The sequence below is a fragment of the Fringilla coelebs genome (genome assembly GCF_963513975.1).
Source record: "Fringilla coelebs genome assembly, chromosome: 10".
Classification (NCBI taxonomy): domain Eukaryota; kingdom Metazoa; phylum Chordata; class Aves; order Passeriformes; family Fringillidae; genus Fringilla; species Fringilla coelebs.
Window position 1 is genome coordinate 15,987,708 of NC_140036.1, and position 27,042 is coordinate 16,014,749.

The 27,042-nt window shown below is 50.0% G+C and overlaps 2 protein-coding genes across 3 annotated transcripts; one reads left to right on the plus strand and one right to left on the minus strand.

Annotated features, from left to right (window-relative positions):
• The first annotated feature begins 1,786 nt into the window (after positions 1-1,786).
• PCYT1A (phosphate cytidylyltransferase 1A, choline) lies at positions 1,787-21,951 on the plus strand. 2 transcript variants are annotated; one of them, XM_084212040.1, is made up of 10 exons: positions 1,864-1,904; positions 7,988-8,059; positions 8,473-8,613; positions 11,361-11,460; positions 13,723-13,839; positions 15,782-15,933; positions 16,731-16,809; positions 17,511-17,653; positions 18,686-18,874; positions 19,431-21,951. In XM_084212040.1, exons 3-10 carry the CDS (start codon positions 8,494-8,496, stop codon positions 19,635-19,637), a joined length of 1,107 nt encoding a protein of 368 aa, XP_084068166.1. In that variant the 5' UTR covers positions 1,864-1,904; positions 7,988-8,059; positions 8,473-8,493; the 3' UTR covers positions 19,638-21,951. The 2 variants fall into 2 exon arrangements, with proteins under 2 accessions (XP_084068165.1, XP_084068166.1); XM_084212039.1 differs by lacking the exon at positions 7,988-8,059 and having other exon boundaries at positions 1,787-1,904.
• Positions 21,952-23,159: 1,208 nt separating this feature from the next.
• Positions 23,160-25,578, minus strand: SLC51A (solute carrier family 51 member A). The gene is made up of 9 exons (XM_084212561.1): positions 25,529-25,578; positions 25,229-25,323; positions 24,685-24,839; positions 24,495-24,568; positions 24,262-24,420; positions 24,025-24,136; positions 23,777-23,923; positions 23,474-23,579; positions 23,160-23,355 (listed from the first exon to the last, which is right to left on the minus strand). The coding sequence occupies exons 1-9, from the start codon at positions 25,561-25,563 to the stop codon at positions 23,219-23,221; spliced, it is 1,020 nt and encodes a 339-aa protein (XP_084068687.1). The 5' UTR covers positions 25,564-25,578; the 3' UTR covers positions 23,160-23,218.
• Positions 25,579-27,042: the final 1,464 nt, after the last annotated feature.

Below are 27,042 nucleotides of genomic sequence, written 5' to 3' on the forward strand. Positions count from 1 at the left end.
CACTATCCTGGATAGCTTGTCTGCATTTCTTAGGTGAGCATTTTGACAATTCTTTGTAAATTAATCCATAAAGCTGATCTCTGATTCTGGTTATCCAGATTTGTTCCTATGACTCCCACAACAATTGGGCTATGAATCCCAGCTGTGTCACATGAGATGGTATTAATTGATGGAAAGTCGAGGTATTTAGGACATTAGGTCAGGCCAGCAGCCCACACACCCCATGACTGCCAGAACTCCTCCCTGCAGTAAGTGCTCCTTGGTTTGGTGCAATTTGGCACCCGTGGATGCTGTGAGTGATCATTGCTCCTCACTCTTCAGCAGATACTGCAGTGATTTCTCAATCTCTCTCTAATTGTTGTGGAATATGAGGGTGGATGTTTGGAGACCAACTTTGCTAGGACTCCAACCTCACAGAGGCTGCAGTAGATCTGCAGAAGAATGCTAAATCATCTCATCTCCCCAAAAGCTGGAGGGCCTGGTGGGTTGCTGAGACAGTAGGTGCCAAGAGAGTACGTCTTAGCAAGCCCATTGGAAGATGGGATGCTCTGTGGTGATGCCTGTTCTCTCTCTGCCGACAGGGCGAGCACAGCTGAACCATTCCAGTGGGATGAATGGCTTTCTGAGTGCCAAAGTGGGGTGAGGTGAACCCTGAATCCCACCCTCACCAGCTGTTACAGCAGAACACATCCTCCCCATGCAGCTCTTGGAGGCCAGGGAAGTAAAAAATTACGATGCATCTTCTAGAATCCCTCTTTCAGTAGTGCTGGAGGCAGCACACTGCTGCTTCTCTATTATATTAGTTTGAAATATTTTGGTTATGAGTCTTCCTCTCCTTTTCCTCTGGTGGGAAATGAAGGGTGTCTTCACTGACTGCTCTGTTGCTGCCTGTGGCTGTCACCCACTAAGGAACCTGCAGAGAGATGCGACAGTGCTGCTCTGTTTGTGCACAACCTGGGAGCGTCACTTTTGGGGAGCAGCAAAACCCTCCACACAACATTTTCCAGGTGCCGGTACATATCACCTCAGACTTTCTTTGAAGCTTTTATAAAGTCATGGCTCTTTAACCTTGCACTTGCTCCATTTTGGAGGTGTTTAATGGCTTGTTGACAACGGTGTTGTACAAAGCAGGTGAGCAGATTTGAGTCTGTAATCACTCAGCCTCACCACCCTTGGCTGTGGTGTGGGTCAGGTAAGGGATGCTCTGTTTCCTCTGGAGAAAGATCGAGCCACTGCTGAAGCACTGCACATCCGTGTGGACAAGCAGGGCAGCTCCCTCCTTCCAGAACCTCCAGAATTTACACCGGATACATCCATACACTGGATGAACGGAGAAAAGATTTCATCAGTCTCCCCTCCTCACGACAGGAAACAGAGGGGCAGACACTGATCTCTTCCCTGTGCTGACCAGTGACAGGGCCCAAGGGAATGGCCTGAAGCTGTGTCCTGGGGTTTAGGTTGGGTATCAGGAAAAGGTTCTCTCCACAGAGGGTGTTTGGACACTGACCAGGCTCCCCAGGGAAGTGGTTATGACACCAAGCCTGGCAGAGCTCAAAAAGCGTTTGGGCAATGCTCTCAGGCACTTGGTGTGACTCTTGGGGATGGTGCTGGGCAGGGCCAGGAGTTGGACTCGGTGACCCTTGTGGTTCCCTCCCAGCTCCGGATATTCTGTGACGCGCAGAGCCGCGGGGCAGCACCGTCGCGAGCCGGAACGGAGGTTCCAGGCGCGGATTCCCGGGACGCGGCTTCCCCGCGGCGGGCCGGTCCCTTCCCGTGGTTCCGGGCGGACACGCAGCGGCTCCGCCCGCGCCCCGCTGGCGTCGGCGGGAGCGGGGCGGGGCCGGGAGCGGCGGCGGGGCCGGACTCACCGGGCCGGGCTGCGGAGCGGCGGCGGCGGCGCGCTGGTACGGGGGCGTCCGGCGGGAGCGGGGGGCTGTCACCGAGGGGGCTGGGGGGGCAGGGGACGGAGAGCGGAGCGGTGCCTGTCACAGGAGCGGAGGCTGTGGAGTGGGCTTAGACTGGCGGCACATGAGGGCACCGCTCGCTCCCCCTGCGGAGCCGGTCAGGGATCCCGCCCCGGGCCCCTCTCCCGGTGCCCGGGGTACAGGCTGGGGGCTTCGGGCCGTGCTGGCCGGTCGGGACGGGGCGCGCTGGCTCTGGGCAAGAGGGCAGTGTCTGCTGGGGTGGTCGTGATGCGCTGCATCCCGTTTGTGGGGGCTTGGGCAGAGGCCGGCGCTCGGGCGTGATCCTCCGAGATGGCAGGACTGGCAGCCGAGAGAAGGTAGAGGCGGATCATTGGGAAACTTCTGTAGTGCACCCTCATTGCCTGGAGCGCGGCGGCTCCGGGGGACATCCCCCCACCCAGGGGACACAGGCAGGGCCTAGGGAGGACGCTGAGGAGGTGGCCCTGGCTGCGGCGGAGGAAGGTGTGACCCAGCTGCTGCGTAGGCACACATCCTCTCTAACCCTCTTTTTGTGTCCACCGGAGTCCTGGCTGCACTGATTAATGGTTTTGTAATGGGACTTAAAGTCCTCAGGAATTCCGAGAGCTGTGATGCTCCTCTGTAGTCCTCACTCGCTGTGGAAGGAGGTGCAGGATGCTGCAGGTGGCCTTCTCTCTGTCCCCACCCTGTCATGCTGGTGCACCAGGACCCTGGCAAAGGTTGGGGTGGCCAGAAACAGGTAATGCTGGGTTTCCATCTGCAGGACCCCAGGGTGTGAGGACAGCCACTGTATTTGATTTTGAAATTTAGATAACAAATATCCACGCATTATTTCCCAAAGAAGTTTGCCATATATACACAATTATTAAAATTCCTGATTTTGAAGTTTTTCGCTGTGAGGTCTGGATTGTAACACTCCTTAAATCACTGTACCAAGAGCCACAAACAATAACTGTTCCAGCAGGGAATTGGTATTGGTGGGTAAACCTGCTAAAAGAGGTTTACACCTCCAGTCTCAAGAAGCTCTGTTGCTAATCCCTAAAAACAAAACAGTGCAGAAGTCAGGTCAGAATACCCACCTATTCTCACACTTCATTGTGCCTGACAGTATTTTTTTCCTGGTATTCTGCATAAACCCTGTTTCTGCTACTTCACTCACCCAACAGAGGCTGTCACATGTCGAGACACTCAATGCCCTGAAGGGCTGTGAACTCACAGGGGTCTTGACAGTAGTTTCTCTTTTTTATGTGTATTACGTAGCAACACTATCTAGGTGACTGCACAGAACTGTTGTGGTTAGGCAGAGTTATCTTCAGCCATTTGGGACTTTGTTGGTGAGAAGCAGCATCTTTCCATCAATTGCTTGGGTACCAGAGCTTCTGCTTGAGAGAATGTTATCAGCCTGCCTGGACCAGTATTGGATGCAAGGTCTGGGGGGTTGTTTTTGCAGGTATAGCAAAGGTGTGGATGCTCTTGGACTAATGTGTGGCACTGACTGGACAGGAATCCCTTTTATATGTTCCTATGGCTTTTAACACACTGTGGGACAGCTGCTTTTCTTGATCTTGACCCAAAGTAGCTGAAGCAGCCTGTGTTTTACAAGTGGACAAGACTGTACCAGATCCTGCAGGAACCTTTTTAAGGGGCTCAAGGGCTTGACCATCCAGGTACAGCAGATGCTGACTGTGGGGAGCATTGCAGTCTGTCTGGAGGCAAGCAGGCTGGGTCATAGCCAGCAGCACTCTGTTCCCAGGCAGATGCTCTGAGTCTGGAGACTGGGATACAGCTGGGCCTGGCAAGCCTGGGCTGGGCATGAAGTTGCCTTGGAGATTGGGCAAGTTTTTTAAGCACTGATAGAAGAGAGATCCATGATGAGTCTTCTGTCATTAACCTCTCCCAAGTCTCTGTGTCTCCACAGATCTCCACGGGGATACACACAAGTAAGGCTAATTGGCAGATAAGGAGAAGAGGGGGAAAAGGATTCTCTTCGATCTATGATCAAGGAATGCAGAGGAATGTAGAGTTGCTTTGGTACTTTATAGCCTGGCAAGGGACCTATCTGAAGTGACAGGACTTCTGCCTTTTCCCTGAGGCTCTTGCTTACATGCTGTCCATGTGTCAAGGCAATTCTCTGCAGACAGGTGGCAGAGTGCAAAGTTTAGTGGTGTTGCCTGCAGATGAGTCAGCAGAAGAGAAATATCTTGTTCCTGTAAAGTGCAATGATCTTGTAGGCAAAGCAGCACATGACAGTCACATCTGACTGTGCCAACGCCTCCCAAGTTCAGAGGGACCATAGGACAGCTTGGAGCAGGCGGTGCCACCCAGGGAGCTGTGGGTGTCCCAGGGCCTCCCTGGTCCAGCTGCCAGTCCTGTGCTTTGGGTCCCTGGTGGGAATTGCAGCAGCCTGGGGCTGAAGCATTTACTGAGTTGTTGCAGCAAGCTCATTTTCAGTTCAAGTAGCAGCATTTATTTTGCTTCACAGGTAAATCTGCAAGTGAAAAGCAGCAGAGTGGCAGAAAAATCCTGCTACTGATGCAAGTTTGCAGTTAATATTCTCCAAGAAGTTCTTCAGAACATAAAAATAAAGGCAGATGTGCCAGGTCCTCATGCCATCAGTGTGCTTAGGGTGTAGAAAGATCTGACCTGCTTCTCCAGTGTAGTGTGATGCTGGAGTTCTCTGACACCGCCAAGACTGGAAAATGGCAGCACTGTCCATAAAGATGCAGACAGCGAGGTAGAGCTTAGGCTAAGCAGGAAGATTTGCTATTCTGACCTCTTCCACATGCCAGAGGTGCCAACTTTGGTGTTGTGGTTAAATTCCAGCTCTGAAGATGGTGTAGTTAACTGACACCAAGGGAGAAGTTTTAAATTCCTTCCCTGCTTTTATTTTGTTTTCCTTTCTAGTAATCAATGTTTGTCCTCTTTCCCCTCCCAGAAATGGCTGTGTTTCAGTGGGATTCAGTGATTCCCTGACAGGAAAAGCAACTCTTTTCCCATCTGGCAGTCAACTGCTCCTTGCAGAGCCCATGCAGGTCTCTCTTTATCTTGATGAGTTAGCTGGCAGGTGATGCAAGGCCCTTCTTTGATACAGGATACACCAAAGAAATAAGTTTAAGAAAAGCCCTGAGATTGTGATATACCCATAGCTTTTCCAGACAGAGCACTTCCAGCTTTGCTCATTTGGAGCAGTATCTCCTATTCAGCCATGAACTCAATAATGCAGGAGGGTGACACCTTAAAATAGAACAATGTTAATATTTTACAGCAAGGCTCTTTCTTCTGGTTATGCTTGGTTTCTATCTGGGAGTGTTCAGAATGAGCTTTGAGAGTTATCTTCTCTTTCCTCTTCCCCATCTGCTGCAAATGTAATTAATTTTAGAACAGGCAGTGTTTTATGCATTTGGGGAAGCAAAGCCGCTGGATCCCACTGCTGGTAAATAATTGTTTGGGATGCAATTTTAGTCACTTGGGTCAAAGTGAAGCATTCTAAGATTAGTAGGTTTATTGAAGTAAGGTGTGGTGTGTTCCCCGTTTTTTGTGAAGCCAAGCCTGGTTATGGGAGGACTTCCCAGAAATGCACCATTGACAGGACAGAGGTTTTAAAGTTCTGAATAGTGGTAAAATTATTGTTTCATTTCTGCGTTAATTTGAGTAATTAACAGAGCTGTGTCACTCATGAAGTGTCCAGACACTGCAGAGGCTACTTCAGCAACATCTCATCTGTTAGGTCAGAGCAAACAGAGCATATTTATCCCACCCTTGAAGCTGGTTTCTCACTTGGTACATTGGGTAGAGCTGCTGCTGTGTGGCTGATGCTGTCTCACCACTGCTGCTGATTTAATGCACAGCAAATAATAGAATCTCTCAAGTTGGAATCCATTCACTTAAGTTGTTTTTCGCCATCATTTAATTGACTCTGTACACCCTGAGAAATGGAAAAGTTAGGGTGAATGGTTGGGTGTGAGAGGAGGTGGAAGAAGCTGTTGGAGTTTTCTCCTGAGCTGGGACATTGCTGCCCTGTACTGTAACCTGCAGTTTTTTGCCTGGCCATGAGATCTGCACCCAGCAGCAAGGGGCTGGTGATAATTCAGCAGAGACTGTACTTGTGTGAAGTCTGGTTACTTCACTGCACACAAGTACTTACTGGATGGGGGAAGAGCCTCATCTGGTTGTGTGTGGGGCTGCTGTGTCTGTGCTTCAGCACCAAAGCCTCTGCTTTTGATGTTTTGCTGGGCAGTGGTTCAGAATGTCTGCATTCAGCATATTAACAGACCTTTTAATTCTCTCCCAGGGGAGGGAAAGAAAGTGGTCAGAGACCAACAAGTGACTTGAAGCACAGTGAAATTATTTTAACCAAATAACAAGAAAATGGGCTGCTGTTTCCCCCCAGTGTTTCCATGAATTCTGAGGTTACTTGAACCAGAGACAGACATTTGCTGCTTTTTTTGAACTTCATGGTTTCTGCTAGGACCAGGGTGGTAAATGACTGACGCAGAGTGTGCTTGCAAGATGACACCTTGCAAAATGTAAGAATGACTCGTGTCAAACCCTGTGTTTTCACAGAGGCACTGTGGAAGCTGCTGCATTTATGGCAGGGATCTCACCTGAAAGTCAAATGCTTGCTTAAATGTTTAAAGACTTGGATCTGAGGGTTCCAGACTTTTTTGCCTGAGGTTATGTTTGCACTCTCCCATATGTTTGCTCTCAGGAAATAGTAATTTAATTACAGGAATGGGGGAAACGGCAAGCTTGACTCACAGTGAGTGCTGGATGGCTCATGCAGTTCTGGAATGTCCTTGTGGCTGCTCTTCACTGTCACTTTTATCTTCTCCACAATATTTTTTTGGCTCCCTACTGACCTAAGATTCTCTTTCCCTGTTCTTAGTACATTGTGGTAGGTCTAGCAGAGCAGCCAGGGATACTTATATATATGTAGCCCCAAACCAGTTCAGCTGTGGCTGACCCTAAAACTGTCCATAAGGTATCATCATGCTGATGCTCAGTTGGGAGGGAGAGATATCTGCATCTCGTTAAACTGCATTTGACTTGTTACTTTGGAGCATTCCTTAACCTTGAGTCATGTGTGTTGAGTAAGTCCAATCACTAAATCTGCTATTTAGCAGCTCTTTCACAAAACGCACCCTTCTTGGCTGCCAAACAGCAGAGCTTTGCCAGTGGCCCTTTGAGGGCAGTCACAGCTCCTCACGCAGCTCATCCCAAGTAGAACACTCAGCAGAGCCCCTCTACTGCGGAAAAAGGTGGTATTCAGAGGGGTATCTGCTCTTTGTCACACCTTGCACTTGCCCCACCTAACATTCCAGCACACCCACTGCATGTGGGTGGGGAGACGTTTTAAATTCCACACCACTCTTATTATCGTGGAGTTGAAGCACGCACCTTAGGCCGTTGCTGGGCGGAGGGGTCATGCTGCTTTCCAGGCCAGAAGTGCCACGTGCAGCCCTGGAGAGGTGCACACTTCAAGTCAACAAGAGAGGAGATAATGCTGGTTTTTAGTTTTTGCAACTCTAGCACCCATTTATAACTCCTGCAGCAGCTGGAAAGGGAATATTCACTGCCATACCTTCCTATAAATCCCTATTTTTGCTTCAGCTATGTGAAGCACGAGTTACTAATACTCCAGGCCCTTCTGGAAAGGTACAGTGACTCCAGCCCAAACCAGAGATAACTTCCTGCTGTATAACTGTCACCATTTCTGTCCCAAATTGGTGGTATGCCTGTTCATCACAGAAGTAGTTCAGCTGAACGACCACTAATTGCAAGCTAGTACATAAAGTGCCAGAAGTGTGGCCTAATGTGGTGTCAGCAGCTGCTTCACCATCTGCTGAGTCACCACTGCGGTGGGGACAAGGGACAAGAGGGGAACGAGGTGGCAGCTGTCCCAAGGTGGGCTGTCCCCACTGGGGAGCTGCAGCTTGGTCTTACACAAACAGCAAAGCAAACAGCAAGCCTGTTTAAAGTCATTTAAGTTACGAGCCCTTCCCTTGCCTTTATCCTTCTGCATAGACCTTCCTTCCTCTCTTCAGGACTATACGGGGAAGAGAGGGAAGAAGGACGGTACACTGCACACCCACCAGCTGCCCTTGGGGGTGCAAAGGGTAAGGAATCCAAATGAGAGCTGGTCAAGGGCTAAATGTGAGCTGGGCATGCCATAATCCTTAGGTTGCCTTTTAGATGCGAAAATACCATTATTAACCTCATAGTAATGATTTATAATTTGCATTGCAACTCTTGTTTCGCTGTCTCTCCAGCCAGCTGACTGCTGCACACTTCTCTCTGCAGAACAGCTCTGAGTTGCATTAAATGACTCAGTATTCCCACCAGGCACTGTTTGTCAAGCCTTGGCAGCTGATGCCAAATACAACTGGCTAAGCCCCTTGTGAGGTGGCTGTGTCTTTGCACTGACCTTCTGTGCACTGTGCCTGCTGTTGACTGATTCTGTTTTGGAAGAACTGAGAAATATCTCTTTTCTTTTTTTTTTCTTTTTTCCCTCTCCTTCATTTTGTTCCAGTTCTTTCTGGACGTGTCTGGCATGATGGAGCCGCCGACCTCGTCCAGGCTGAATTCCCGAAAGAGAAGAAAAGATGGATCGGGCCCTAATGGGGCAACAGAGCTGGATGGAATCCCTCCAAAAATGTCCCGACGCTCCCTCGTAAGTAAGCAGAGATAAGAATTTTGAGAGCCTGTGAGATGAGGACACTGAGCTGTAACAGCAGAAAGATACAGGTGGTGGTTTATCTGTGGACAGAGAAAACAAGGCAGGGGGCAGGGGATAAGAAGCAAATGACAGTAGCTCTCCTTCTTGCAAATCCAGTTTGGAATCTTGCTTTGTTCATACTAATAACATACTTACAACGTGGGCTTAAATTAGGTCTGAGGCAAGCATTGCTAAGCTGCTTTTGTGGTGTGTCCAGCTTGTCACTTAAGCTGAGCCAAAGAGGCATGCATTTAGATAGCCGTAGAGAAGCAGGCATTTCTCACAGGTGGGTTTTAAGTGACCCACTGGCAGGGAGAAATATTCAGGAGAAGCACGTAACAGCTGCAGGAGGGTCTGAAGCCTGTAAGCACCTGCAGAAGTGATCTGTTGAATCCATGCTCTGACACACGGGGAAGATCACTGTTCATTCGATTTTCTTGGTCTGCAGAGGGACCACATTTGTGTTGCTGGTACTTTGGGAGTGCCCAGAAAAAAAAACAAACCAGCAAACAACCAAAAGGATTTCTTTTCTAGGTCAGCCTTGGGATGGCTTTAACTAGCTAAAGCCAGTGGGATCTTTTCTGAAGGGGGTCTGATCCAGTTAATGCTACTGAAAAGGGCTGTCTTTTACTTGTCCTTGCCACAAGATTGCGACAGTTAGCTTTTTATAGTTCTTCTCTGCCCTCTTCCTGGAGCTGTCCTGTGCATCACGTGTGCTCTAGTTGTTCTTTTCTTATCTCTGTCAAAAGCCAGCTACCATCCCTGCCACGTCATACAGGGTCATGGTCCTTGGAAAAACGTGGTGATGTGTTGCAATCTTCCTCCTCGATGACAACATTTTGCTCTTCAGGAGGGCTTCAGCCCTGTCACAGAGCATTGACAGTGGTGATGAAGTAAGAGCAGAGCCAGCAGTAAGAACTGGAGAGGCAGGCACTGGGAGTGGAGGCTTGAGCTGTTGTGTGACTTATCCCACAAAACATTTATGTCCTTCACTGTTGCCAAAACCCACTCTGTCCCTCGCTAAAGAGCTCATGTATTGCAATAAGAAAAGAGAAGTGTGCAGGTTATTTATTATTCTGTGGGAGTCACTTGCTCTTCAAGTTGCTGTCTGTTCTCTGTTAGAAATAAAGCATTGGCAAACAGCACATGACAAGTAATATCCAGCTACTTTCTAAGCTTGCTGCCTGTTTTTTAGCCACAGGGCAAATATAGTTGTCCTGGTGAAAGATTTATTTTTTTCTTCTTTTTGCAAAAGTTTTATTTTTTATGACAAGAATAATAGTGTTGCTTAACTGTGAGATTACCTTGAAGCCTTTTCCACTCTCAACTAAGCAGCTGTTGGCAGAATGTTCCCCTGAAGCAGCAGGGCTCAGCAGCAGATGGTGGTAACAAACCTGCTGACACATAAGCCTGTTGTATTGTGCACATCAGGTTGAGTTTTGACCCTCACTGGCCCTGCAGGGGAAGGGCAAGATTCTGGCAGGACCTTTTGAGGACATGTCTCTGTGTTCCTCTGATAATTTTGTTGGGGCTTTTTTGTGCTTTTATTCCTAACTTCAACTAAACTACCAAGAGTCTAGTTTTATAGGGAAGTCCTAGACTTAATGGCAGTGATGAGAGGAGAGACCTGCAGGCCTTATCTGACAGTAAGGATCCTGGTAGAGGAGGTGCTGTGTGAAATGTGGAGCCCTCAGTAACTTAAAGGAGATATTCTGCAGTAGCAGCTTGTTTGAATGTTGTGGTCAGTGGTTGTTTTCCTGTGCCTTTCACTATAAGCACTCTAATAAGGATTGACACTGGCCAGAATAGCAGCAGTTTTTCTGGTTACAGTGCTGCTGGACGCTGCCCGGATTCTGCAGTGGGACAGGAAGCCAGAGAGGAAACTTCAGATTAGCCTTTTCAGCTTGAAGGTATTATTGTAATAATTTGCAAGCTTGTTTCCTAGTCTTTTGACTTGGGAACAAGATGTCCATTGCAGCCCTACACCTTCCAGCTAGAAGGAAATTCAGCTGTTTGTTTTGTAATGGGAAGGGCAGATGTTTCATTTCCATTCAGAGCAGACCAGAAATGATGGCTGCGCTTCAGCTGTTGATTAAATGTACTGCTATTGTCAAGCTAGCAGGCTGGAGGGGTTTTCTTGCAGCAGTTGGAGTTATTCTGACACAGATCAAGGTCAGTCTCTCACTTGTATGGCTCAGAAATGGTGACAACACACACGTGCTCTCGGAGTTAGTGCTGCAGTTGGTATTGCTCTTCTGCTTGTTCAAATACTCAAATCAAGGAGCTGTTACAGTTTGTACATCACAGCACAAACACTCAGCAAGCAGAGTGATGGTCTTGCCAGAGTGGGCACAGCTGGAGCTGTGACAGTAAGGTTTGAAGCTTGGCTTGTGCTGCTGTGAACTGCTGTTTGTCAGAAATCTGAGTTTAGCAGCTGCAGCTCTGACCCTCTGATTTTCTTGCTCCAGCAGAAATACTGTCTTCTAAATTCTACTTTTCTCTCTCTCTTCTTCTCTAAATTCAGGCTAATCAGCCTGCAAGGCTGTTTTGAGGTTTTATACTAATTATTCTTTTAGTACATGTGTCTGAATTATGCAGAGGCAGTGAGTCACCTGGCGACTAGGACACTGTGATGGCAGTGCTGCCACTACAAACTGCCCTCACTTTTGCACTGTCACAGTGAAACTCTCCTGGCTGTTTAGGGACTGCGGGAGCCAGCTCCGTTCTCAGATGAGGTGGAGATTGACTACAGCAAGCCATACATCAGAGTGACCTATGAAGAAGCCATGAGAGGGACCCCTTGTAAGTAAGAACACAGACTGGAAGGGAATTGTATAAATGTTGGGTCTGGGGATGTGGGTATGATTGGGATATCTCTGGGACCAAACCAACCTTGTGTGTTTGACCAGGTTTACAGCCAATGACAAAGTGAGTGCTTTGGTGATTAGATAACTGTTTCCATGGGAAATTTGGCCTGTCAGTACACCTGAAATTCAAGTTTGTATGTGTGAGGAGATTACAGATATTTGTTTTAAACTCTAGCTGAGCCTCTGACAGCCACAGAACTCCATACTTTCTGTACTACTTTGTCTGAGGTAGCTTAAAGTTAAGCACTTTAAAAGTAATCTTTTTTAAAAGTCATATTTTCTGAAACTTGAAACAGGCAAGTAAAACAAATTTATATCCTTGTCCAGAATGTCCCATTCTAGCCTGGATTTGAGTTAAAGTCAGTGTCATTAAACACCACAGGCCAGCCCCTCAACAAGAATGTGTCCTTTTCTTCTCTAAACCAAGCTGGGAGAAACACTGTTCTCTTTGCAAGTCCACAGGGGAGGCAGAGGCACAACTGACTCCTGAAGGATGCCAAACAGAGTGTGCAGACAGTGCTGTCTCTTACCTGGCCTCTCTGTTGTGACTACAGAGACAATAAAAATGCTGCACTTCTATCTACCTGACTGAGAGATGAACCAGCTCAGATTTAGACCTGTCTGTGGTTTCCTGCCCGAGGTTCTGAAAATCCAGTGCATTTCACAGTCTGCATTAATTTCTCAGCTGAAAATCTCCAGAGTCTGCACAAAGGTCTCTGATTCTACAGTGGTGGCTCTCCTGCATGCCAAGACTAAAATGCAGTGCACACTTCCTTGTTGCTGTTTGTGTCGGTGCTCAGGAACTGTAACTGCTGTGGGTACAGAGGAAAGATAAGGATGTCCCAGCCAGTTTCCAGAATGTGAATGAATATTCATAAAGGTCTGCTAGGACCAGTCCTCTTCTGGCATACAGAAAGCTTTTGCAGTAACAAATCTCCTTGGCTCTTCAGAGCCTTCTGGCATCTTCAGATTGAGGTCTTAGAACCACTAAAAAATTATTCTAAGAGGCTATCCTCAAACTGATTCCTCTGCTTTGCTTGAACTTAACAAACCAGACCTTTGCATCAGCTCCTCTTCTTGCTGCCTCCCAGTCTCTCTCTCTGGGTACCTCCAGGGCTCTGCCCAGACCTATGGGCTCTCAGATTCCTGTTAGGTCTTCTCTCTGCCCTCTCTTCACTGCAGCTTTGGTGTGCCTCTGCTTGCCACTCCTCTGAGTCTGTCTGTCTGTCTGAACTGAGCCAAGAGAGCAGCAGGCTGTTCCCAAGTGTGTCACAAACAAAGACTGTGGCTTTTGATTATCAGCAGCAAGAGGACTGTGGTCCTGTGTGGTCCCAAGATCAGAAGCCTCCCACTATTACATGGCAGTGCTGGACTATCTCACTTTACCTCTGTGCTGCCCTCGAAGAACTGAGCTACAATTTCCTCTCAGGCAGAGGTGGCCTGAGGGAAGTCTTGTTGTTGTTGTTGTTGTTGTTGTTTATGATGATGATGATGATAATAATAATAACAATGATAATAATAACAATTATTATTATTATTATTATTATTATTATTATTATTATTATTATTATTATTATTATTATTATACATCATTATAATCATCTATGGGTTTAGCTGATAATGCCAGTGATTCAGCAGAATTTTGTCTGCTTTTCCTTGAGTAGTTCAGCTGTGTTTTTGAATAAAGCCATACACTGCATGTTCCTGGGAGAGCTGATGCTGCTGGTCCCTCAACCAGACTGTGGCAGCAGGCTGCAGAGGGGCATGCTGTAAAGGTCTTGAGACGCCATCCTGGCAGGCAGGAGGAAATCAGGCACCTGTGAAACATTTGGGCCAGTTCCCCTCTGGCATCTCACTGTTGTGCAAAACGTTAATTCTGCATTTGGATCTCCACAGAAGGGAAATGTTTAGAGTTTGCTTTTCCCTTGGTCTCTCCTTCACCTTGTTTGGGTGATACATGGTAGACTTTCAGTGTGCCTTTATGTGTGGCTGTATTTCAGCTCTGTGCTCAGATGCATTTGTTTCCACATGGGAAGGCAGAGAGCCAGGCTTTTATCTTCACAGTTCTGTCCTGATTATGGTGCTGCATTTTGTAGCACTTCCATGACTTTCAGAAGGTCCTCAAATGTGAGTATGAGCAGCATCTGCTTCTCCAGGAAGGCATATTCACAGCTGTGTCTCTGTTCCTTTGGCACAGTGGATCGCCCTGTCAGAGTTTATGCCGATGGAATATTTGACTTGTTCCACTCTGGACATGCCCGGGCCTTGATGCAAGCAAAGAACCTCTTCCCAAACACATACCTCATTGTTGGAGGTAAGGAGTGACCTTGTTGACTTTGGCTCTTGCAGGAGTACAGTTTAGCTCTGTCTGTGGTTGTGCATACTGGGGTTTAGTCCTTGTGGCTTCAGTGACTCTCGCTGCAGACGCTTGTCCCAGATGTTGCTGGAGTTATATTGCAAAATGTTGAGGGCTGGATATGTCTGCAGAAAGATATCCTCAACCAAATGAGTACTTAAGGAAAAGATTTTGATTGTGCTGTTTTAATTTGACCCCTCTATTCTGTGGCAGGTACAGGTGAGTTGCACATCTGAGTATCAAAATATATTAGCTACAGTTGAGCATCTACTTTTGACTCATAAATGAGTCAGCTAAAGTATGAGTCCCTCCTATGGCTGCTTTGTTCACCTGTATTGCCCTGCAAGTCACTCCTCAGCTCCAGTTTCCTGCTGGAGACTGCTTAGTGTCAAACAGATCCCACTGGGAGCATGAAGATCACAGTGGTTTCTTGGGCATATGCCTGGACACCTGGAAATCAGTTAGGCTTTCCTTCTCAAAACAGAAGTTCCCATTTTGTCTGTTAGGTCATAAGTCTTCAGATGATGCCAGGAATGTCCTGCTGAGTGCCTGAAGGGATCAAGTAGAGGTGTTTTAGCCAGGCTCCTTCAAGAATATAACAGGAAAAACGATACCCCTTTTCTGGCTGCTGCAGTACATGGTGTCTGCCCAGGCAGTGCCTCTGCTCGTCCCTGCACCCACACTGAGGACACATCAGGCTGTGCATGTTGTCTGTCAGGAGCTGACCCCTGCTCAGGCTGCATAATGATGCTAAAGTATGAGAACTGAAAATACCTTTAACTAGTTTTCTCAACTCCCATTGTCTTCGGGAAGCAAAATGAAATTCTGACCCTGCCATAGAATGATTATAACATCCTTGGGTGTTTTGTTTCCTTATCAGAGTTTCAGTCATTGCTGAGAGCATTCTAATAGTGATGTGCCTGCAGTTCTTGTGTGCTGCAGTAGTGTCTGGAAGGGGAAGGGAGGGAGGAGAGCTGAAACAGTTGCTCCAACCTACAAACTGCCCTGAACTTAGAAATCTTAAAGGCTGAAAGACATCCCTATGTACATAAACACTACAACAAACAGGAAAATAACTTCAGGTCAAACTACTGACATGTTAAAGTAGCAAGGAGTGTAACTGACGTTCTGTGCCTCTGGGAGACTGGTGAGGAGAAGGGCAATGAACTTGCACTAGGACTGAGACAAGAGGCCATATTCCAGGAGACCATTAGCTCCAAGCAGAGAAGTCTCCCCCACTCTTTATCATCTGTTTGTCTAGAATGTATAAAGAAATCCAATACCAGTGAGACTGGTAATGCCTTGTTTACTTTTGAGTCTGATAATCAAATAGAACTCCTTCCTCAGTATTTTACATTGCAGATTATGAAGCGTTGTTAATTTACTTTCTCATAGAACATAATAATTCAGCTTGATTTCCTGTGAACTCCCCCTTGTTTTAACGTAAACTTTCCTAGAACTAGACTGTGGTGTGGCATTTTATGAAATCAGAAGTTCAGGCAATAAGTTTTTTCAGATTCCAAGCCTGAGACATTCATTGCTTTAAACATGGATTTCTGAGCAGCAGGCCCCCCAGGTGCCATTTCTTATAGAAGAATGGTCTTCTCTGTTAGCTGGTTTTCTTCATAAGTGTTGAAGGCTCTGGAGACTTTAAAGGCTTGGGGTGTGGGTCCCCAGCTTGGGCAGAAATTCTCCAAGCAGCCTGCCAGAATTGCTCAGGAGTTTAGTGTCCTGCAGCGCTCCCTGTTCCTGGTGTTTTGTGGCTGGAAGAGCTGGGTTTGAAACACCAGCCTCTGTCAGCTGCTGGCATTGTCAGGTTCAGCAGAGTGTGGGCAAGGTCCTTTTATTGTAAATCACTGGGGTAAGTGCCTCAGATTGTGTTCTCTGCCTGTTTCTGCAGTCTGCAGTGATGAGCTGACCCACAACTTCAAGGGTTTCACGGTAATGAACGAAAACGAGCGCTACGATGCTGTGCAGCACTGTCGCTATGTGGACGAGGTGGTGAGAAATGCACCCTGGACCCTCACACCCGAGTTCCTGGCAGAGCACAGGGTAATTTGTGACATCTGATCTGTTTGGAATTTCAATTAGCCTCTCTCTGTTTATAGCAAGAATTCATCTTTGGGGGTGACCTCTGCCTGAGCAAACTGTTTCTGTTGAAGCTCTTTAAATATAGAATGAACTGGGTTATGGGAATTGAGTGGGTTTCTTGGGAGTGTAGAAGCATTTGCTGAGCTGGCATATAATGTTAAAATAACGTAGAGATTGTGACATAATGGAAAAGGTTCTCGCTATTTCAGGAGAGGTTGGTGCTGGTTATAGATAGGTGTGAAATGCAGTAGAGAGAGGATTACATGGGTTAGAAGTGATTTCTGCGCTATGTCTGGTCCAGCTCCCTGCCTACAGCAGGAGCAGCTTAGATATACATCAGCTTCCTTGCCGCAGGAGACCAGACAAGCTGTCTTGAAAGCCTTTTATCAGCTGGTGAGATAAAGTGAAAGGAATCTCTTAACATCTGTTGAACAGCTTTGGGAGGTGAAGGAGTCTCCAGGGGCGCTTGCTTAGTTTACCGTTGTTGTCCTTAACAAGCCATTTCTCTGTGGAGCTTAAAGCAGCTGTGACAGTATTCCCAGCCTTTTCTTTCCCCTCTGTCATGTGCTTACAATTCACAGGCAATTGCCACTGAGCACTTGGGACTGCTCTGTGTTGTGTTGTAACAGAGGGAACGTCCTGCTGTTCTCTCTCATACCCCTGAGTGGAGATGTTGAGCCGAAAGTTAGCATCTTTCGACAGCAGCTGGAGATCTGCACATTCCAGATAAAATGTTGACTAGCTTTTTTAATTTTCAGATCGACTTTGTTGCACATGATGACATCCCCTACTCTTCTGCTGGCAGTGATGATGTCTATAAGCATATAAAAGAAGCAGGTGGGTCCCCCTCAAATTGTCCAGGACTTCTTATCAAAAATCTTCTGTAGTTTCTCTTGTACCTCTGTAATACAAGATTATGCCACTCTGGCCTGCCCAGGAGCCTCTGGTGGCAGGAAGAAGCAGTTCTGGACCCTGTTTCATAACACCAGGACTGTTCCATGTCCCAGCCCAAGCATGGCCCAGCATTAATTCCTAATTTCAGTCTAGTTATTTTGATTGAATTAACAGCAACCTCTTGAAAACATACACATTTTGGCTTAGAGATTCTCACAAATGGGAGGTCTCATGAACTTAGCAGAGGGACACCTGTAGCTGTTTGCTGTTAAATTCACTGGGGATGCAGCATTTTTATCTCTATCCAAACTCAGCCATCAGAGTGTTATATTTCTATCCATTAAAAAGTAGGACCCCTTGTCCTGTCCTTGTCCCCACACTATTCTGTATGCAGTCAGTATATAAACCAGCTGAAGTGAAGACCTTTTCATTAGGATACCTGGTATTTTGACAGGGTTTTGACATGCTTTGGTCTTACTTAGGCATCCCAGAAAGGATGGCTCCTGTATTGTACATTTAAGGACAAAGGTGTGGGAACAGCTAGCAAGTGAGCTCTTGACAGAAGTTGTTTCCTGACAGAGGTGGCAGCAGCTTTTTGCCATGTGTCTTGCTCGAGCTGTTCTGGGTCTTCTCCCCAACTTTAGGCATGTTTGCACCAACCCAGAGGACCGAGGGCATCTCCACATCCGACATCATCACGCGCATCGTGCGGGACTACGACGTCTATGCCCGGCGGAACCTGCAGCGGGGCTACACGGCCAAGGAGCTCAACGTCAGCTTCATAAATGTGAGTTGAAGTGGGTCTCACGCCACGCTGCAGGAGCCAGAATCTTGCTAAGTGTGAAGGGAGTCTTGTCTAGGGATAGCACAGTCCTGCCACGTGCCAGTGAAAGACCTGTCTGCAGAGCTAAGTGGTGGCACCAAACCAGAGTCCTTGGAGTAAAAATTAGACTTCCACCCCTGAAATCGCCTCAGGGATCCACTCAGAGGAACTGGGGGGTTGCTAATGCTGCTGTCTTGTCAGAGATGTCTTGACGATGTCTTACCTATTGAAAGACCTGGAGAGAGGGTGTGTGGCAAAATATATGGTTTTTTTGAATGAAGAGTGAGTTGTTCTTGAGAGGAGCTGCTGTCTCATCTCTGTCCTCTTCCCCTAGCCACGTCCTTAGGGTAGAGTCATTTGTTAGGATAAATCTGATGCTGTTTCCACTGTACTGTTCCCTTCCTGGAGCTGCAGGAGCAGCAGTGCTTTGGTAGAACAGAAGGATATGCCCTGATTCTGTGCTGTGCAGCTCTAGCCCTCAGAAAGAATACATGGCAGAAGACATTTTTGATGTTGGAAGTAAAGCTGTAAACATTTTTTTTTTATCACTCAGATACTGTGCCTGTGAACAAAAATGAAACAAGAGACGTAACGGCTGCTTGGCCTCTCTTTGGCACATAACTCTGCCTCTGTTTAAAAACACCCAGCAGAAAGACTGGTGCTGTTGTGATATGCAGAGACCTACAGCAAGTCACTCGAATCTAATCTGTGTGCTGTATAAATATTTCCCTCTTCCATGCACTCCTCTTAGATAGTGCTTATCTCTCGCTTTAGTCTTGCTTTGTGTACTGTGCCAGTGCCTGCCACAGTGTCTCACAGCCCCACTGTGTCTGCCATGTAGTCTAGGAAAGAAGTGTCATAGAAGTGAAGGAGGAGTGTCACCAGACTAATGGAGATGCTGAGTCTCAAGCAGCAGTTCAGTGTAGTAACAGGGAGCTGAGATGGTCTCCACTCAAATCTGGTGAGCTGTATTCTAATCCACTGCTCTCTGTGCAGGAGAAAAAATATCACCTCCAGGAACGTGTGGATAAGGTGAAAAAGAGGGTGAAGGATGTAGAGGAGAAGTCAAAGGAATTTGTCCAGAAAGTGGAAGAGAAGAGTATTGATCTCATTCAGAAGTGGGAAGAGAAGTCCCGGGAGTTCATCGGCAATTTCCTGGAGATGTTTGGCCCAGAAGGTGCATTGGTAAGAAGTTGCTCTGGGAAAAGGGGAAAGGGAATTCTAGAGGCATTAACAGATATTGTAGGGCTTCTACAGAGTCTGCAGAGGAAAAGTCTGGCGTTGGTTGCAGTGCTCAGTGTGCTGCCAGTCTCCAGACAAGTTGTACCAGGCTTGGGCGGCCTGTTTTCAGGGAGTACTCACCATTGCCAATGAGATAACGCCAGTTACATTATAGAGTGAAAAAACTCCCCTGTCCCACGAGCTGGCCTGTAAACTCCAGTTTGTGCCCTGCTGACCCCTGAGCTGCCAAGAGGATGGTGGTCTGAACCTAATTGTTTATGCCAGGCTTTCCTGCACTGTTTGGTGAATATCACAGGTATTTCATGATAGAAGTGCTTGAAAATGAGTGGTGATTACACTATGTGCAGTTTCGAAAGCCCAGAGTGATGCTGGGCCTTTTTCTGCTCTTAAATAGCATGAAGTTGTGAAGGAGCACAATTCAAAATGCTTCACAGGCTGTTAGTGTCCTTTTCCATGAGTGTGTAACCCATGCTAACTGTCCTCCTGCTTCCCTCACCAGAAACATATGCTGAAGGAGGGCAAGGGCCGGATGCTGCAGGCCATCAGCCCAAAGCAGAGTCCCAGCAGCAGCCCCACACACGACCGCTCCCCATCTCCCTCCTTCCGCTGGCCCTTTTCCACCAAGACTCCTCCTTCCTCCCCTGCCAACCGCTCCAGGAACGAGTCTGCAGTCACCTATGACATCAGTGAGGATGAAGAGGATTAACCTACCTGCCGGGATTTGCTGCGGACCTCTAATCACTGAATCCTAAGTCCAGACCCACTGGGGAACTCTAAATGAGCAAGAGAGCCATAGGAACAGGGCTGATGGGTGAGCACAGGGCCTTGGAGGCACCCATTGCTCATAGCAAGGGCTGCTGCCTGGAAGCACATTCAAACCTCCTCTCCCTTCTCCCCAAATCCCCTTTTTATTGTTTACGTTCTAGCGGTTTCCAGGGTGAAGATGGTTTTTATATTTTAAGAAAATATTTGTTAAAAGGGCAAGGAATAGCACTCAAGTGTGGCTTTTGTTTTGGTTTCTTTTCCCTCGTTAAACCTCCAGGCAAGAGGGAGAGTGGGAAGACCCATCTGTCTCTTCTTTCCTTCAGCTCCTCTGTCTTACCCCCCCCCACCCGCAGGCAGTATCTGTGCCACTGCCAAACGAAAGACCCCTCAGTTCCTCAACCAGCATGACCTCGAGAGCATGCACAAAGCAGTGGTGTAATGAGGCTTCTAGGAAATAGAGACATCCCTGCTGGGCTGGAGCTGATAGGAATCTATCCAGCAGACCCTGTAGTGCTCGCATGCCTCTTAACTGAGCTTCCCAGCGTGTTGCAGTGAGGACGTGCTGGGCAGGGGTGCCAGCTTGGCACGCAGGAGTTACACCTGGGAAGGACTTGCAGCACTGTAGAGTGGCACACCCTGTACAGTGCACAGCATTCACAGCTCCAAACTGTCGAGGGGCTGCAGGGGAAAGGCCTTCCAGCTAATCTTAACAAGACTGCTAAATCCTGAGCTAAAATTGAGCCCTCAGTCGCTGTTGGAGAGAAGAGAATGAATCTTTGCTTCAGGGCATTTGCTGTTTTGCATTTCCTTGGGTGTGTGAGAGCCCAGGTAGGAAATGAATGTGTCTAGTCTTTTGAGAAGTTCCTTGTTCCAGTCTGTGGTGTGTTCCACATTTTAGTGTCTGTCCAAACGGTCCCTCAGCACTGTGCTCTGTGTTTGTCTGTGTTTCAGTTGCTGTGCTGTAGGGGCTGGAGAGTCCTTCACACTGGTGCCATGAAGTCGCTGCTCTAAGGGCAAAGCAGCCAGTTTGCTGCTGATGTCAGTGTGTGCAGCTGGACAGATGAAGGGCCCCAGTTCTGTGTGACAGTTACCTGGCTTGTGCAGTACATGCACAAATCCATGCCTGCTCACTCTGCTCCATGAGGCAGGATGGAAGGAGCATCAGAGAGTGCTGCAGCTTTTTAAGGTTATTTAAATACATAATACTTGTGTGAGTCCATGGTCCAAGATGTGCCTGCTGTTGTGTCTGTGATACACACTGAGCTTTGTGGCCTGTGGCTCCCCAAGAGGACCTGCCCTCCTCATGGCTGAGCAGAGCAGGTCAGTGCACCCTGTCCTGCAGCCAGCACTGGAGAAACTGGCCTTGCTGTCATGTAGCTGTGGAGCTTTTCTGCCAGGGTTTGCCTCTGATACCCACTGTCTCTGGGTGGAGCTGCTGGGCTGAGTTGCCTGTATCCTGTGGCGCTGGGAACAGAGGACAGCTCAGAACCCTGTCAGCAGTGCTGCCGGGAGGTCACCAGAGCAGGATGTGAGGCTTGGGGAGCAGCACATGCAAGGAAGATGCTCATCAAGTGCTGCTACAAGCTCTGCACACCGTGATGCTTCCAGAGCACATGGTGGCCCTGGGGTAGGAACAGGCTGCAGCTTCTTTCCAGCTTTTGTCTTGATGGTCTTTTGTCACGCTGCCCAAAGGGCTTGACAGAGGTTCTGCTTCTCTTGAAGCAGTATGGGAAAGGGTATTTTGGGGATCACTAATCTGCCACTTGGACCTCTTCCAGCAGGGATGTGCACAGCTGTGGGAGCATGGCTGGCTGCCGTGGATTTTAAACTGTAAGGAGCAAATAACAGTCACATGGTAGAAGCCAGCTGTTAACCCTCTGGTTTATGAGTGGTAGAACACTTCCTTTGTATCACCCACATTGTCTCTTCCCTCATCTTCCCTTCCTCACCCTTCCTTCAGTATGGATGTTGTGGTTGCTTCCCTGAGCCAGATCACAAAGGCCAGGCTGCTTTAGAGCCTTACTACTGTTTTAAACACAAGTTATGCAACAGTGTTCTGTAAGTTTGGGTATCTGTGATGTTCTGGATTGTGGCTTGTTCTGCAGAGACCTTAACATGCTTGGTCTCTCTGCAAATTCTGGGGTGCTTGGTAAGAAGCCAGCCATGGTTTTACATGTAGCTTGGAATAACAGAGCTGTTTCTTGTAATCAATAATCTCTGCTTCCTCCTTGCACTGAAATTAAATTGGACACTGAAATCCCAGTCTAGTCCTTTATTTTTCCTTGGTTTTGTTTTCTCCTGGATTGCTGGACCAGTCTTCTCCAGCACTGTCATGTTTTATCGGGAATAGGTAAGAGCTTGATCTTTCAGCAAAACATGAGCCAAGTTCCCCAGGGTCATCTCGTTCCCACAGAAACACCCAGTGCTGCTGCTTCAGGGCTGTTCTGCACAACTCTTAAGCCATCCCTTGCTCTTCAAAAGAAGCATCCAGAAGAGGCGTCAAGTAAAAGGTGCAGTGGAAAAACAAAAGTTTACTAGCATGCAGTGAAGAACCCTGTGGAGTTTGATGCTGCCAAATCTAGAGGCATCTACTCATGTGAAGCAGCCCTATTTTGCTTCCTCTGTAGATCTGGGGTGTGAGCCCCTGGGAAAGGATTTTCTGATGGCAAAGAACAGCAGCAACAGGACAGATTTGAGAAGGACCAGGGATTGTGGTAGAAGCAAGAGCATTGGAGAATACTGCAACTTTTTTTAACATGCAATCTGCTCATTTGAAACCATGGTCTGAGTTGTGCTTCTGGCATTTGTAATGAGCACTTGGGGTCAAAAGATTACCCAGTGGTTTCTGCAAATTGTCATTGCTCCTGATGTGCATCCCCATGACTAGAGCAGATACTGGTACTGGACCGAGGCTGCTTAATTCCCAGTGTTAGAAAGGTGCTTTAAGGCTCCTTCCTTTACCTACCACCTAACTGGCAGGTGTGGATGCTTCCTGTGCACTTACAGGAGCAGCCAGTCCCACAGAAAACAGCCCCCAGGGACAGGTCAGACCCTTCCTGATAGCCTGGGAGAAATCACCATTGGCCTGGGCTCGCCTTGGCTGTGGGACCCCAGCCAGCAGCACCCAGAGCTCAGTGTCACAGCTGCATATTGGGCATCCTGTGATGGTCACATGCCATGGCTGTATTAATCCGGGCTCCATCCTCCTCCCCCTCTATGGAGTCATCTCCCACCCAGCCTAGAGATAATATGAAGCCAGTCACCAATGCAAGACTCTTGTAAAAATTTATCTTTACTCAGTGCTAGGCAAGAGCCCCTGGGCTGGAGGTGGCTCCACAGACCCCCTTGGCTTATGGCTTTTAGGTTTCAGACCTTTCATTCTGTCCCAAGATGCTCTTTCCCCTTCTGCCTCTTCTTCTGCCAGCAGCTCCCAGGGTGAGGGGAGGGAGGAGAAGGTTGTGCAGGGTAGACCAGCCCCTCACCCCCGCTCTGCCCCTTGGCACCCCAGTTTGTCCCTCCTGCTCACGCCTTGGTGTCGGCGCCTGTGGGTGCGAAGCTGACGGGCTGGTAGCCCGGCTTGTCATCCTGCTTGCGGTAGTACATCCGCGTCAGCACTGCCAGGATGAAGGTCTGCGGGATCAGCAGCTGCACATTCATCTCTGGAACAGGAGAGGGGTCTTTTGAAGCTGCCCTCAGCCACCATGCCCACCCTCCATCCACGTGATGGAGGGGCCTGGCTGGGGGCACGTGGTGCTGCTCTCTCATCTCCCCACTTACGCTGGGACCTGGCCTTGGAGGAGAAGGGCGGTGAGCAGGCAATGCTGCCGTTGTTGGCCAAAATGCTGAAGATGGCAGGCTGGAGCGCCGTCAGGAGGAGCAGGATCTGCGACCACCAACACCCCATGGTGAGGGCTGTGCCACTGCCTGGCTCTCAGCCTTCACCTTCCCCCTGTCCTGCAGCCAGCAGGGCTCTCGCCCAGCACTGGCTCCTGCCCCACTATCATCCCTCGTGCTGCAGAACCCCATCAGTGCTGCAGAACCCCCTCACCTAGGATGGAACTGGGCAGGACAGGGGCTCACCTGGAAACAGACAAACTTGGCCTGCATGTTCTGCTCAGCCAGGTGCAGCCGGGCCTGCCGGAAGAGGATGCCCAGGCCCCACAGCCCAAAGAGGGCAGAGGCACCAACCAAGGTGTTGATCCAGAGGGCCACGCTCTCCCCTGAAATCTGAGGGGGACACACAGAAAACATTACTGGGCTGACAAAGTTCAGGTGGAGGCTTCCTGTCTAGGTCATCAACCTGCCCATCCCTGTGCTCTGTCACTCACGTCAGCAGGGTTGTAATTCCCATCGGTGGCCAGGATCAGCCCCAGGAAGACAGCGACTGCCTTGAAGAAGGCGTACTGGAAAGTCCCCAGGATCATCAGTTTAAGCTTTTTTCTGTGAGAGAAACCAGTACCACTCTGAATGCCCCAAGTCCCTGCCCAGGGAATTCTCTTCCAGCCCAACAGAAGCACGGGGTGAAAGCCCTCCAGGGGCAGAGGTTTATCCCAGCTCCCCCTCACCTGGTCATGGTGATTCGGGGCAGGCAGGGGCAGCAGCAGCAGCAAGGCCCAGTGCTGATCACCATGGGCACATCCTTCAGGGTGCTGAGCAGTGCTTCCTTCCCCCCAAAGCCCTCCACCATGACCATCATCAGCAGGTAGAAGCAGACAGCGAAGTACCTGGGGAGGAGGAGGAAGGCAGGTCAAGCCCTGTGGGGTCCGTGGTGCCCTGTCCCAGGCTGGGTGATACTCACCCCGTGGTAGCCATCTCCACCACCGTCATGGAGCGCGGGAACCACAGGCCAAAGCAGCTGACCACTGACACAACCTGGGGGACACGTGAGCTTGGCACACTGGCACTCCCCCCTCCTGTGGGCTGGCACCCCTTGGGTGGCCCTGGCCCCCCAGGGTGATACCCCCCAGCACCCCCAGAGCCCAGCTCACCGTAGGGGCTGAGCTGCTCCAGCAGAGAGTCTTCATCTTGATAGGGCAGCGGATCTTGCGGAAAAGGTACGAAACCTCTTCCACGTAGATCACAACCGACAGCAGCGTCATGATGGTGCAGAGACCCAGGATCATGAGTTGGGCCATGTCCAGCTCTGCCAGGGAGGGATGAGAAGCTGTCTTCATCCTGTCCAGTCCCCCCTGGGGCTACTGCTGCAGGGAGCTGCCCCTCGACCCACCACTGCCCAGGTTTAGGAAGCTCTGTGCCGCGCCCTGGACATGCCGGTCTATGCCAGAGCTGGCCCTTCTGTGCCACTGTTCCCTGTCCCATGACACCTGCCCTAGTGCTGGCCTTCCTGGGCTGTCCCCATCCCTACAGGCAGGACCATGGGATGGGAGGCTAAGACCTTGGCAGCATCCCAGTTTCTGACTTCTGGGGCTGCTCCGCACCTGCGCTCGCCTCGGCCACCCTACCACCTTCATCCCTGTCCTGCTCCCGCCAGCGACAGCAGGAGGGTCCTCCCCACCCCGTCCCCCCACCTACGGTGCAGCAGCTGCCGGGAAGTGGGCGGCAGGGAGAAGCAGGCTGCCGGCACGCTGAAGTTCCTGATCAGCATCTCCACCAAAGGGCGGGAGAACCTGCGGAGCAGAACCGGGAGTGCTGCACGGGGCCGCAGGGACACGGGGACACCCGGCCCCGCAGGGTCCGAGCAGTCCCCCGGCTGGTTTGCCTCACCACCAAGCGCCTCCCTTCCTTTAAAGAGGGAACGAATCATCCAAAGTTCCGATCCAAGAAGTTGGACTTGCCCGGCTGCAAAGCGGCACGGGAGTCTCCGGCACTCACCTGGGGTCATCTGCCAGCTCCAAAGTGGGATCCATCCTGTTCGGCTCCCCGCTGCCTCCGTCCCAGTGGCTGTGGAGCTGCTCCTCGCTGCCTGCCTCAGCTCCCCTGGCCGGCCCACGGGGTCAGAGTCCCCAGGGCAGGGACCGCGGGACGATGCCGCGCCTCGTTCCAGTTTAACCCGAGCCCGCAGAGCCTCCCTCCCTCTCCCGCAGCCGCGGGCACCCATTGGCGTGGCCCCACGCCGTCCCGGCCCTCCGAGTGCTTTGGCCACCAGGTTATCGACCCGGGAAGGCAATTGTCACCCGTGCGGGCACGGCCGCGTGTCCCAAGGCCTGGGGTGGAGGGCACCTGTGCTGGGGTGACACCGCTGCGCCCCCGGGGAGCTCGGACCTGGGCTGGTGCCCTGGAGGCTCCGGGACGTGTCCTCATGTCCCCTCCGCAGCAGTGTCGGGGTGGGAGGTGGTGCCGCGGGGCGGTGGGGAGCCTGTCAGCCCTGCTCTGCTCCGCGGGCCCTGCCTGGGAGGACTCTGGGGGGCCCAGCTCCAGGGAGCCGGGGTGAGCACGGAGCAGCTCCCGGGGCACTAGAGGGCAGGGCTGGCCAGCGCTCAGAGCCCCGGCCTGGGGAGGGGACCAGGGGGCTGGAGGGGAACAAGCTGAGTGGGGGGCTTAGGCAGGGGACCTTTGTCTTAGGTGGATCCCAGAATCCCCATGGGTTCCAGGGGTGTCCACAGCTCCGGGCGTTCTCACAACCCTTCAAGGAAAATGAGCTCTGGTTTATACTGGATCCCCTTGGAAGTGCTATCCTTTGCCCCTCCGGCTTCTGCTGCAGCCAGAGTTGCACCGGGGCCCCAGATAGGTGCTCTGCACCCTGCTGTAGGAGCAGGATGCTGCTGTTGTCGTGGGAATGGGATGGTGGGGAGAGGCCAGGAGGAGGGAACGGGTGTGGATGCTTCAGAGGGAAGGAGTGGGATGAGGGAGGAGGCAGTCCTATGGGGACTCTGTGCATATCCAAGGTGCTGTGCACTGCCCTTCTCTCAGCCCCATTAACCAAGCCCTGTATCCCTGTCCCTACACACTGTACATACTCTTTCCTGCTCTATATGCTGTACCCTAACCTGGCACACTGCATGCTGCACATCCAGCCCTCTGCACTCACATTCACACACACAATTATCCACACCTTGCACCAGCAGACCCCTCACCATGGCTGCTCCTGGTCCCATGGTGTGCATGGGACCAATGGGGGCCCCCCACCCAGCACCCCTGTATCACCAGCATTGCCTACAGCTGAAGAAACACGTCAGCTCCCGTGACATCTGCTGGCCTTTATGTGACAGTCACTGCAGGCTGTGGCATGGCAGTCCTGCTCATGCACCTGGTGTTCATGCCCCTGTGGTCCATCAGCACTGGGATGATCTGCACGTATCCCTGGCCCCAGGGAAGCAGAGCCCAGCCCCAGCAGGCTGCCACACGTGCTGCAGTGCCCAGACACGTGCAGGAGCCTCTCGCCCTGC

Bases quoted from the DNA above. Each gene is read 5' to 3' on its own strand.
- SLC51A (XM_084212561.1), bottom strand. From the start codon at position 25,563: ATGGATCCCACTTTGGAGCTGGCAGATGACCCCAG. The intron at 24,840-25,228 runs GTAGGTGGGGGG...CCTCCCTGGCAG, and splicing joins TTCCCGGCAGCTGCTGCACC to AGCTGGACATGGCCCAACTC. The intron at 23,580-23,776 runs GTGAGCCCCTGT...TGGTGGTCGCAG, and splicing joins CCAAGTTTGTCTGTTTCCAG to ATCCTGCTCCTCCTGACGGC.
- PCYT1A (XM_084212039.1), top strand. From the start codon at position 8,494: ATGATGGAGCCGCCGACCTCGTCCAGGCTGAATTCCCGAAAGAGAAGA. The intron at 13,840-15,781 runs GTAAGGAGTGAC...CTGTTTCTGCAG, and splicing joins CACATACCTCATTGTTGGAG to TCTGCAGTGATGAGCTGACC. The intron at 16,810-17,510 runs GTGGGTCCCCCT...CCCCAACTTTAG, and splicing joins TAAGCATATAAAAGAAGCAG to GCATGTTTGCACCAACCCAG.